At 51.4% G+C, this 12,703-nt stretch overlaps 1 protein-coding gene across 5 annotated transcripts in view; it reads right to left on the bottom strand.

Annotated features, from left to right (window-relative positions):
* The window catches only part of GSDME (gasdermin E), a 43,709-nt gene that overhangs the window by 5,607 nt on the left and 25,399 nt on the right, over positions 1 to 12,703 (bottom strand). For 2 of the 5 annotated variants that reach the window (XM_036327874.1, XM_036327873.1), the window contains exons 6-11: positions 11,769 to 11,933; positions 10,179 to 10,306; positions 8,378 to 8,573; positions 6,772 to 6,845; positions 3,814 to 4,055; positions 2,134 to 2,610 (exon numbers count right to left, since the gene is read on the bottom strand). In XM_036327874.1, the coding sequence (XP_036183767.1) occupies positions 3,822 to 4,055; positions 6,772 to 6,845; positions 8,378 to 8,573; positions 10,179 to 10,306; positions 11,769 to 11,933 (797 nt within the window). In that variant the 3' untranslated portion in view covers positions 2,134 to 2,610; positions 3,814 to 3,821. Of the gene's footprint in view, positions 1 to 2,133; positions 2,611 to 3,813; positions 4,056 to 6,663; positions 6,846 to 8,377; positions 8,574 to 10,178; positions 10,435 to 11,768; positions 11,934 to 12,703 lie in introns of those variants that run through there. The other 3 variants (XM_036327876.1, XM_036327875.1, XR_004970854.1) reach the window with 3 other exon arrangements.

Here is a 12,703-nt window from a genome sequence, read left to right as displayed (position 1 = left end):
GGAGAATACATACAAAATTCTAACAGGAGTGGAAGGGTGGGGAGAACCAAGATGGCGGCATAGGTTAACGCCGGAGTTTGCTGCTTTGAACAACTACTTCAAAAGTGAAACCAAAAAACGGAAGGGACATCACCCAGAACCGCAGGAACGCTGGCTGAGTGGAAGTCCTACAACTAGGAGGAAAGAGAAATGCATACGGACACTCAGAGGAGGCGCAGTGCTGAAGTCAAATTCTGAGGTGCGGAGTGCGCGGAGCGGGCTGGCGGCGGAGGGCGCGGTTGGCGTTTTCAATCGGGAGGGAGTCGCAGACTCTGAGCTCCAGATCCGGGCGAGTCTTTAGGGACCCAGACTCAAACGGGAGAAGCGGGACTGTCTGGCTTCGGTCAGAGCGAGTGCAGCTTTCTCTCTGAGCTTTGCAGCGGGTGCTGGGACTCAGAGAGGCAGAGCCCCTGGGGACAGGACTGAGAGCCGCCATAACTGCTCTCTCCGGCCCACCCTGTTGATCCTGTGCGACCCGCCCCGCCCAAGCCCTGCACACAGGCATTTGCCGGATAGCCTCAGGCAAAGGCTAGATTAGCACCTCCCTAGAGGACAGAAGTTCTCTCACTGCTGACACAGCTGATTCTCATAGCCATTTGGCCTGGAGGTCAAACCCTCCCTGGAATTAGCTACAACACTCAAGATTTAACTATAAGACTGCGAACAAAGACCACTAGGGGGTGCACCAAGGAAGCATAACAAAATGCGGAGACAAAGAAACAGGACAAAATTGTCAATGGAAGATATAGAGTTCAGAACCACACTTTTAAGGTCTCTCAAGAACTGTTTAGAAGCTGCCGATAAACTTAATGAGATCTACAAGAAAACTAATAAGACCCTCGATCTTATATTGGGGAACCAACTAGAAATTAAGCATACATGGACTGAAATAACGAATATTATACAGACTCCCGACAGCAGACCAGAGGAGCGCAAGAATCAAGTCAATGATTTGAAATGCGAGGAAGCAAAAAACACCCAACCGGAAAAGCAAAATGAAAAAAGAATCCAAAAATGCGAGGATAGTGTAAGGAGCCTCGGGGACAGCTTCAAGCGTACCAACATCAGAATTATAGGGGTGCCAGAAGATGAGAGAGACCAAGATATTGAAAACCTATTTGAAGAAATAATGACAGAAAACTTCCCACACCTGGTGAAAGAAATGGACTTACAGGTCCAAGAAGCGCGGAGAACCCCAAACAAAAGGAACCCAAAGAGGACCACACCAAGACACATCATAATTAAAATGCCAAGAGCAAAAGATAAAGAGAGAATCTTAAAAACAGCAAGAGAAAGAAACTCAGTTACCTACAAGGGACTACCCATACGACTGTCAGCTGATTTCTCAACAGAAACTTTGCAGGCCAGAAGGGAGTGGCAAGAAATATTCAAAGTGATGAATACCAAGAACCTACAACCAAGATTACTTTATCCAGCAAAGCTATCATTCAGAATTGAAGGTCAGATAAAGAGCTTCACAGATAAGGAAAAGCTAAAGGAGTTCATCACCACCAAACCAGGATTATATGAAATGCTGAAAGGTATCCTTTAAGAAGAGGAAGAGGAAGAGGAAGAAAAAGGTAAAGATACAAATTATGAACAACAAATATGCATCTATCAACAAGTGAATCTAAGAATCAAGTGAATAAATAATCTGATGAGCAGAATGAACTGTTGATTATAATAGAATCAGGGACATAGAAAGGGAATAGACTGACTATTCCTGGGGGGGAAAGGGGTGTGGGAGATGCGGGAAGAGACTGGACAAAAATCATGCACCTATGGATGAGGACAGTGGGTGGGGAGTGAGGGCGGAGGGTGGGGCGGGAACTGGGAGGAGGGGAGTTATGGGGGGAAAAAAAAGGAACAAATGTAATAATCTGAACAATAAAGATTTAATCAAAAGAAAAAAAAAGAAGAAAAAAAAAGGAGTGGAAGGGTGAGCCACCCCTTCCCCACCTTTTGCCCAGCCTCCCCCTCCCTCCCCAGAGGAGCCACGGGGTTTCTAGTGAACTCGTCAGTGAGGTTTCTGTCCCACGCATGGCGATACATGTCTCCATTTTTCACACAAGTAGACTCCCATTACACATCCCGTTTACAGTTCGTTCTGTATATTTATTTTATTTCAGAAAACCAGACAAAAGACATGGACGGTGCCACCATTTTAGCACCATTTTCACGTTGACATGTTCCTTTCCAGTTTGTGCATGCGGTGCTGGTTTTTCATGTTGTTGCCACCACAGTGTACACCGCTGTGTCCTTTTCTTCTCATGGATCACAGGTTTATTTATGCCAGTACTTGAACATGGATGATTCTCATTTTTCAGAGGTGATGAAAGGGTTACTTGCTTCATTAGCATTCATTAACATCTTCAGAGCAGGAAGCAGTAGAGGATAGTGAGGTGAAAAGCCTGTGCCAAGTAGCACGTTTCTCTCTAACCACTGCTGCTCCCACGCTGGACAGGCCTCCCAGCGGGCGCACGAGGTGGTGCTGGGGGAGAGCAAGTGGCCGCAGGTCCCAGGGGACCTTAGCAATGGGACCGGGAGACAGCCCAGGCTATTTACAGAAGGCTGTGGAAACAAGAAAAGGCAAAATCCACACGTTCAGAGCTTCCTTTGACAGATATTTTATAAATTAAACACCCATCATGCATGGGAACTCGGCACATTGTTCTTGACATAGAATTCGTACGTTCATTGAAGCATGGCAAAGTCAGATAAACCGCACATTTCTAGACCCCTACGGGAAGGCGGCCTGCTATTAGACTTTTTCAGTATAATTTTATTCAGCAGAATATATGTACTCCAGTGGCGTTCACACTTCATTTTTTAGTCACTGCAGAGCATACATCCTTCCCAGTAGCTGAGTTTTAAGACACCATCCAGCAGGGTAACTGACCAGTGTCAGGGCAGCTGTGGAACAGCTAAGAAATGAATGCCTTCGTCGCCTGTTCGATGTAACCCAAGCTTTTACACTGGCTGGGATGGCTCCGTTTCTGTCTGCCTGATGTCAGTCTTTTTGTGTGGGTGTGCTTTGGTTTAGGCTTTTTTATTATTATCTAGAGCAGTGGTTCCCAACCTTCCTTATGCCGCGACCCTTTAATACAGTTCCTCATGTTGCGGTGACCCCCAATTTCACGGTTACAAATTGAATATAATTAAAGCATAGTGATTAATCACAAAAACAATATGTAATTATATATGTGTTTTCCGATGGTCTTAGGCGACCCCTGTGAAAGGGTCGTTCGACCCCCAAAGGGGTCGCGACCCACAGGTTGAGAACCGCTGATCTAGAGGCTAATACATACAAAATTCTGTATGCAGAGCATACAGAACATCTAAAACATAGCCTTCAATGGAGAGAAATTGCTTCCCCAGCATTCACAATTTAAAATGAATTTTGGGAGAAAGTGTCAGCCCCATCTGTTTTTGTATAACAGGAAGAAAGGGAGAGATGGACCCGTTTTTCTGTAGAATAAAGGTCTGTTTGCTGGCTTAAGATTCGCAGCCCTCGTCCAGCTCCTCAGGTGTGAGCTTGCACTTGCTCTCTGGGTCACCAGCGCAGGAGGGCCTGTTCCGAAAGGAAACCGCGTACAGACTACCTGGCGGCTAACCTCAAGGTGGCTGCTAGTGCAGAAACTCGCTTCTTACATTCTCTTGTGAATTCATCTCCTTGATCACCTTTTAACTTGGCTCTGAACTAAGCCCCAAAGTGGTATCTGAGCGGTGTGGAAAGTGCCCAGCCCTGGCTGATGACGGGAGCTTGGGATTTACCTGTGACGTTACTGATGCGCTGGGCCTAAAGCGCGGAGTCCGTTCAGGCTCACGTACAGAACGAGTGGGGAAAGGTTGGGGACTTTGCAGGTGACAGCCCTGACGGCCGACTGTCGCCGTTCCAGGCGGATGTCGGCCGTGGCCAGCAGGCGCCGCACAATCCCAAACCTCTCCGTGTCTCTCAGAGGAGCCAGGGCTACGTCTTCGAGGTCAGACTCTCCACCAGCGGACAGTGCACAGAGCTGAAATGGCACGTTAGACACGTCACTTAAACACGTTACAGAACAGCCACAGTGCTGGGCAGTCATGCACGTCCAGCTAATTAGGAAAACAGGTGGTGGTGTTCTGTGGGTTTTTTTTTAATTTCCCAAATGGAGCAGGAAAACCCTTAAGATGAAGATGTAACAAGATGTATGTGACCCAGGCCTGACGATTCCAATTTGCTGGAGTCTGGAATCCTGTCTAAATCCCTCCTCTCTGAATTCTGCCTGCTACTAGATCTTAAGCCAGTAGAACACACGTATGTAAGGCTTGTTTGGTTTCTAAATGAAGGTTTTAGAATATTTGCACAAACTCCTCCAAGCGGTAGGGACCATCGCTTACTTTATGCTTCCTGCCTCAAGAGCCTTTGTCCTTCCTTCTACCTGGAGACTCTCCCTCCAGAGTTCGACACAGACCTTCTCGTCAGACCTTCTCGTCTCTCGGTTTTTGGTGGAAATGCAACATCAGAAGGGCCTGACCTAATCCCCCCTCCGTAGCCCAGCCACTGGCACATCATGGAATTGTCCCCACCTGCCCCCGATGTCTGCCGTTCTCTTCTCGACAATCACTACTTAGTCTAACTGAAACCTGCGCCGCTTAGGAGAGCAGGGACCTGGCCTGTTGTGTTCACCCGTCACCCTGCCAAGGACGAGACCTTCAGAGAGGTCGCTGCTCTAATTGCAGCCACTGAAAACATCGGAAACTTTGCTTTCTGGGGTCTTGGCGGTGCCTGTGACCCTTTATTTACCTTCAGTAATTATAAATTTGCCAGTAGATTTGATTTTTAAACAGGTGTTCAGAACCAGGTCAGTTTAGGAATATAGAGTAAAATTTAAAATAAAAAAGCGAAGCCCGTAAAGTATGCCTGAGTGAAGAATTCCGGAAGTGGAATGCACAAGTACTTGGGTGTCTACTATCCAAGTCAGCCTTACAACGCTACACCCTGTAGATGCGCCAAATACAACGCGCAGTGTAACCACAGGCTTAGCGTTACCATTTGGGCCAGACGGTAAACTATCCATTGTGCTTTAGGGAGTGGATTAACCTGCTCTTTAAACACAAGCATCACATGCCACGATTTGAGAATGAGCTCCATGGGCACCGCTGAAGGCTGCCAGCAGCACAGCGGGCTCAGGTCTGACGGAGAAGTGCTGGGCGGCGTCCAGCTTCCTTCTCTGAACATCTGCCAACCCCAGGCGCCCAGAGGCACTTCTGGGCATAAAAGAGATGCAGTCACCAGGGGTGGTGGGTGACATTAACACCCTGTGGATGGTTTTAACTCGCCTTCTCATCAGTTCGGCAGATAAGTTTCTCCCAAAAGGCCTTCAGAAAGCCTCCATGGTTGCCCTGGCCACCAGACAAGGTGGGTTTTTACACCCCTAAATAAGTGCCTGCAGGAAACACAATACCCAAATTGTTGCAGTATCTAGGGGCAATGATGTGAAATGCCCAGGAAGATCTTTAAAGAAAAAGGGTTTCTGTCTGTGTTGAGCAGCCCATGAAGGCGGACAGAGGACTCTGTGGGTGGGAAGTTTTGTGCCGAGTAGCATAGCAGCCCTCCTGGAACACCTAAGGGCTGCTCCTCCACCAGCAGAGCAAACTGGGAAGCGGCGCCCAGATCAGAGCTAGAGCTGACCTGCAGGGAAGGGGGACTTCGCTGATGTGGTCTTGTAATGTTCTCTTTTCCTGTAGACTTGCTAAGCACTCAGCTGTTGTAAACGGAGTTGGCTACAAAAACAGAGCTGCGTGCTCATCACTGCAGACAGCTAGCGAGGAAACGTACTGTTTCCATAACCTCACTCACTACACCACCAGCTTTTACCCTCAGCGGCCACAGGACATGCATGCCGGCACGTTTCAAGTAGTTCCGTTTTTGTGGTCAGAGCAGGAATGCAGCGTTCCCCCGGGCGGTAGAGCTGCTTGTGGTGGTGAATGACACTAAACTGCTCCTTGGCATGGTGCCTGGCGCACTCTTCAGATGCCTTTCCTGTGCAGAGCAGTGCCAAAGGCACTACCCGCAGTGCTCAGGGCTCCCCGGATGTGTGCCATTTCAGGGCCCTGGCGAGGCAGCCTACCCCAACGTCCGCTTCCCAGATCAGGGAGCCGAGGTTTGGGCCTGCAGACCGTGCTGGCCTTGGCCCTTGGTCGCCAGGCCTTTAAGTAATCCGGGCAGGTGTGCTCTGCCACTCTGCCCCAGGCTGAGCAACACCCGCAGTAGCTGCCCATTTCCTTCTACTAATGACCCAATTTGTAGTTTAAAGAGGAAAAGCTTAATCTTGAATCTCAGGGCTAAGCTCCTCATTACCTAACCCTTGGTCTAGCCATGACATTTCCTGAGGGCACAAAGCTAATGATAGTCCTAAGAGAGAATGAAGTGTCTCTCCGAGACCATCAGTCCTCTGTGTCCTCCCTGCCAGGTGAGCGTGGTACAGAGCTAAGTCCTAGGCCTCACTCCTTCCCTGCAGTGCTGCATAAGGCTCGGAGTCCATAGACAAGTGCTTTGAGCAAATCCTTCCTCTCTGGGCCTCCGTCTTCCTGTGAGGTGGGGCGTGTGGCGTAGATGGGTGTAAAAAGTGGACTTAGTTATACCTGTGTGACCTATTTTGAAGGGCTGTTGAGGATGAGGAAGACTGGAAGTGTTTTATCAGCTGTGAGGTGTTCATCTCATCATTGCCCCACCCCAGGCCCCTTCCTTACCAAGTGACATAGTGAAGGAATGATCTGGAGTTCACAGCAGGTGCCCAGCAGAGCTGCTCCGTTATCTGGCATTTCTGCAAAAGACAAAAATCAGTCATTTTAAAAAACAAAAGCATCCGTAGGAACAGAGCCAGCCCTGGACTATGCCTAACGTATACGTCCCTGCTCTCCGGGCAGAGGTTATGCCCAGCAGTTGTTCAGTGAATGAATGGTGCTGAACAGGCACAAAGGGTCTTTTAGGAAATAGAGTGAAAACAGGCATATGTTCGCCAGGGGATGTGCCCATCAGGAAGAACTGCACAGACTTGGGAGATACAAGGAAAAGTAGGAAGCACTGGAAAAAGAGGTGCGTCACTGCATATTTGGGGTGTGCCTTGCATACACCTCTCTGAGCATGTTTCCTCAATGGATCAACCATCGTTCTTTTTGTTTTGTTTTTTGGCGTGTGTCAGAGAGCTGAGTTACCTACAGTGACCTGGGTTTAGAACCCTTTAGTCCTTCTTAGGAGGAAAATGCAGTGTGGCCTGACGAAGGGACGGCACAGGGACCTCTAGAACCCAAGACTGTCAGGCACCACCCCAGTAGGACCTGCCAAGCCCCAGAGAAAGAAGATCCAGGTCAGTGCTATTCAGACTGGTTTTACTCTCTCCCCGGGTAAACAGAGGCAGCTCCCACAGGAGCCACTCCTCCAGGACACAACCCTTTGAGCTGAAAAGGCAAAGGGAAAAAAAAAACGAATCACCTGCTGACTCATCTGGCCCAGAGACCATTTGTGAGCTCCCTCCACCTCCTGCATTCATTAGCAGCCGTGATTATAACCCCAACACATTGAGAATCTAAAAAAATAAGTCATGAGCATGTAATGAACGGCTCATCAGCATATGGACCTGGGAGAGGCCTTCTCTTTTTTAATTCTTTGAAAACTGGAAATTCCAGGGCTCTGTTCCTCCAACCCTGAATGCATCAGGAACTCAACGCCCTGCCTAGTGCCCCCTTGAAGGAGAGTGGTGGGGACCAGGAAATGGGGTCTTGCCTTTCTGAGCAGGGACTAAAGCCTCTGGCATGGTGAGCTCGGGGCAACGGGCAGAGGAGCGGCAGGCGGGCCACCGCGTCTCGGGAGGGCCGTGCCCCTGGCAGGGCTGCTCGGCGAGTCGTGGAGCTGCAGAGCCCAGCAGCCGAGGGCTTCGGGGTGCTCCCCACCGCCCCCTGCCTGATGGCCGCAACTCGGGCGGTCAGTGTGTAAAGAGGGTCAGAGGACCGAAATACTGGGGGGAGAGCTGCTGCCAACGGAAAGCCACCGCCTCTCACACGGCCGGCTCACACGACTGACAGGCTGGGTTTTGGGAGACGCTTTCCTGGGTGGTGAGGGGCGAGCCCGCCGACAGCCCTCCCCGGGAGGAAAGAGAAGGGCTCTGCCCAGAGCGCAGGAGCTGGCAGTGGACAGGCCTCCATGCTTGGCTCTGGGACTTCGTGGCCACCATGCAAACCTCCACCGCCCCTCACCTCTTACCCTGCCCACGGCTGAAAGGAGGGAACCACGTGTGCCAGTCTCCACCTTAGGAAGCACAGCGGTTTCAAAGCAACAGCAGGACCCCCGGTGCCGTACCTGCCAGTGCACTGACCAGGAAGTAGGCTGTGGAGAAGAGCGTCCGGTCGCTGACCGCACCCTCGGGGCCCGGATGCCCGCCCTGCACACTGCACCCCACCAGCCGCAGGAAGGCTGTGAGGTTCTGCTTCTGGGGGGGCTTCAGCTCCCCCAGGATCGCTTGTGAGGGCGACAGGCCGCTGACCACGTCGTCACACTGCAGGGAAGAGAAGAGACCAGGTGATGCAGCAGCCCTAGCCTTGGCTGTCACCCAGGTAAAGCAAGCCTAATACTTCCTCACAAGGAGACAGTGAACCAAGCCTTGCCCAGGGGCTGTGCTTTCACTGCGAGGGGAGGCGGTGTGCAGGGGCTGTGGGGTAGCGCCTTCCAAGGCAGGGTCTGTCGGGTTGGACCAGGGACTGGACAAGTGACTGCACGCAGAGTTGAGGGGAACATGAAGGCACCGTCCTGTCATGCTTCTCACGCTTTACACTTGGCACTCCCGCCCCAGTCACCTTCCCACCTGGGCCCAGGGAGCCTCAGCCATCGGCGTGGGAGGTGGGTGGTCCTGCCAGCAAGGGCTGCCTGGCCACCCGGCATCGCCCAGCCATTGCAGCCTCCACGTCCAGGTGCATTCGTATGAGAGCCCGCAGGCCCCCGCCACCCAGGCAGCTGATGCTGGCCTGACATTTCCCTCTTGAAAGAGACATTTTAGAAAGTAAAAGTCAGTAGGCTTTTAAACATCTGTGCGCTCCCTGGGCCAGCACACCCTCCCAGGAGCTCTGCATCCCCCAGAACGGCGGGTGTCCTGGCTGGTGACTGTTTCAACACGGCTGGTTCCATCATAGTCGCTAAGCTCTTCTGTCACAATCCAATTTTGAGAGGGGGAAATAATACACTCTCCTGGACGCCATGAAGCATTAAATCAGAAAATCAGAGCTCAGACTCTGCATAAAAGAAAACCAAAAAGACCAAAAACAACCAACTACAGCAGAAATCAGGCTTGTAGCTCCCCGGCCTCCTGCAGGGAAGCAGAGCAGAAAGCCCAGGTGGATGGGGTTGGCAGCTGGGCTGTCCCTCGCCATTTCTACAACTAATTGTTAAGGAACTCGACCTCCCCAGGAAATCCTGCCACAAAACAGAAAAACACAAAGGCCTGCTTTCCAGTCTAAGTAAAATAGGTTGGCTTGTTGGGCTCTACCACATAGCCCCCCTTGCAGTGGGTTGAACAGTGCCATCCCCTCCCCAAGTCTATCTGGAACTTCAGGATGTGACCTTATTTGGAATAGAGTGTCTGCAAAGGTAATTGAGGTCGGGGTCTTGGCATGAGATCCTCCTAGGTTGAGGTGGGCCCTAATCCACTGGCGGATGTCCATTAAGAAACAGAAAAGGAGGTGACAGGAGAAGGCCGTGGGAAGAGGTGTACACTGGAGCGATGCAGCCACAGCCAAGGAATGCCAGGAGCTCTAAGAGTGAAGGAAGGTTCTCCCCTCCAGCTTTTGGGGGAGCATGGCCCTGCTGACGCCTTCAGAGAACCGATTTCTATTGTTTTAAGCCAAGAAGTTTGTGGTCACTTGTTACAGCAGCCGTAGGGAACCACTGTACACCTAGACTCCTGGCATCAGCTACCTCTCTGCAGTTAGGAAACTAAGGACCTGGGATAAGAAGCAAAAAAGCTTTAGTGTTCAAGAGAGGTGGGGAAATCTTAAACGCAGTTTTTGTCTCCAGCTCAGGCCAAAGCCTCTCCCAAGCAGTCCAGCCTGCCCACATCGCCGGAACCCCGAGGGGGAGACCCTGCGCCTCGAGACGTCGCTGGTCTTACCACTTGTTCCAGGACCAGGAGTAACTCCTCATCAAACAGGACCGCCCGCAGGACACCGCTCAGCGCCGCCTGCTGCTGCTCCGGCAGCTGCGCAAAGGGCTGGAAGTTCCTCTCCAGGGGCACCGTGGCTGTGGGGGCGGCAAGCACACGGCTCAGGATGGCTGTGCACGCAGAACCGGACGGCAGCTTGCGCTTTTTATAGCCGACTGCCCTCAGCTCTGTCGTGGACACGTCAGCTGCACAGTCCGCCGTGGAGCTCGGAGATAAAGGACATGGAGTTAACCACCACCCTGCGTGTTAGGAGGGGGGGTGGGGGGGCAGCCCCGCGTAGTTTCAGACTCACTCAATAGTAAGTCTGATGGATTATTTTTCTGGAAAAGTCATTTAGGCTCCTTTCTATAGAAGTAAATTATCGCGGCTGAGTTACTAAACATCAGTCTACTGTCACTGCTTCAGAGCCATGCGGATTCCAAAGTGCTACCTTTCATCCTTTCTGCTACTACGTGGTCCATTTTGTATCCTTTAATGTCTAATGCATGTCAGAGCGGCTGGCCCTCTGGTCATGGCGACACGGCCTCTGCCCTCGCTGGTCCCTTCTTCACTGTCTGTCCTGGAGAAGGGTGCTCGCCAGGCCCGCTGCCGGCTCACACTGCAGGATGCCAGAGCCTCTCTCCTAGAATCCTCCTCTTTAACCAGTTAACTGCCACACAACCAAAATGGAACCATCCCCACACGCCACGACATTTTGAATTTACTTGCATCTATAGATGCGAATGGCATACAAAGGGTTAAAGACAGGCAAAAGCTCCTAGTAAGTGAAGCCAGCAGGGATGTGAAGGCTTGTGTGTAGGTGCACACTCCTGCATAAGACGGGGCCTTCACTGCGGTTCTTTCAACACTATTTTTGCTACAGAAACAAAAGCGTCTTCCGGTCTGGGCCTCGCTGGTGAGCCTCACTCCTCGCCTCCAGCCAGCACATTCTGAGCCGCTCCCGGCTCCTTGTGCTAAGCTCTCACATAACCATTTGTTTCTCCTTTTCCTTGCTCACCTCCCACCCTCATCGCCCCAAAAACCCCTCCAACGTTTTAAAACTGCTGTGGGGGGCAGGAGGGGTTGCTGCAGGCAAATCACAGGTCGCCTCCTCCCCCCATGCCAGCACCCACGGCCTCAGGCCACGTGGTAAAGAGCCTCCAGGAGACACTGGCCATGCTGACCAGGCCGGGCCTGTCTTGGCAGCGGCGCCTGGACTAGGATGAAACAGATGCAGAACTCGGGCTCTCTCCTCGCTGCTAACTAGCTGTTCCTCGTAGTCCCCGGGCTCCTATGTTAAAATGGAAGAAAACGCCAGGTCTGCCTCTTACACACCTCAGTCTCAAACATGGCACCCCAGACCGAGGCTCCCTACGACCCGGCCCAGGTGAGTCCTGAGTGCGCCAGGCCTGACTCAGGCACCGTCATCGCTGTTCTCAAATGCTCTCAGTGAAGTCACCAAAACCACCGCTCCTGAAGGCCACCTCACTGCCTGGGTCACATCACCTCCCGGGGTACAGTGCGCGTCGGCCCACCATGCCCCCGCCCTGCTGGCAGTACCTTGTTTTAAAGCACTCAGCGGTCCATCGGGCACAGACGGCTCCCGCCCAGCATCTGGCATGTCTCCAAACGCAAACTCTCGGAAGGGCTGGGGGTCCAGGAAGATGGAGTCGATTCCCCTCTCGTGCTCGAAGCCACCGCACTTCCCTTGTAGGAGGCAGAATTCTGCAACACAGGAGAGGACAGGTCCGCACAGGGAGACGCCCACCTCCTCCCCATACACCCGCTTCCTGCAGGCGCTGCGCTCATCACGTCCCAGAAATGCCGGAGAAACGGTGGTTCCTGCCGCAGGGCTCGCCTGTGTGTCTGCACAGCAACCTCTCCTCCGCCCGGTTTCAACAAGCCGACCCGGAGCGGACACCTGAGCTCACCGTACATGAGTGAAGCTGGGGATGCCTGAATCTGCTGGATTTGACGTGACCGAACTGATACTATTACAGAATTATTGACAGTATATTTAGGTGCACAAGTGGTTATGTTATATGGTTCTCCTTAAAGAGTCAACTTTATTAATAAAAAGAATATACAGCAAAAAAAAAATGAACTTTTTTCTACAGTTATCTGAATGAATCTCAAAATGCTGAGTGAAAAACTAGTCTTTTTAAAGCCTTACCTTTTTTAGATACTTAAATATTTATAGACAAAAACAATAGAATACCTAGGACTTGCTTCAAAACAATTGAGTGGGAGTGGAGGGAGGTGGGAAATTTCCGGTGGAGCATAAATTGCCCTCATTCTTGAAGCAGGAAGTGCATAGGGTTCATTATATTACTTTTGCTATTTTTGAGCATGTGTGAAATTTCCCATAAAAATTTTTTAAAAAAGGGGTGGCAAGGCCCTGGCAACCCCGTCTGTCCCCCACACAGACTTCCATGTTTGAGATCCTAACTAAGGTATCTGAATTATAGGCAAAAGTGTGGCCGTTCTATGTCCTG

This window comes from Myotis myotis, unplaced genomic scaffold (assembly GCF_014108235.1).
Source record: "Myotis myotis isolate mMyoMyo1 unplaced genomic scaffold, mMyoMyo1.p scaffold_m19_p_11, whole genome shotgun sequence".
Taxonomy (NCBI): domain Eukaryota; kingdom Metazoa; phylum Chordata; class Mammalia; order Chiroptera; family Vespertilionidae; genus Myotis; species Myotis myotis.
Note: the sequence above shows the minus strand (reverse complement) of the source record. Positions and strands in the feature narration are given on the sequence as shown.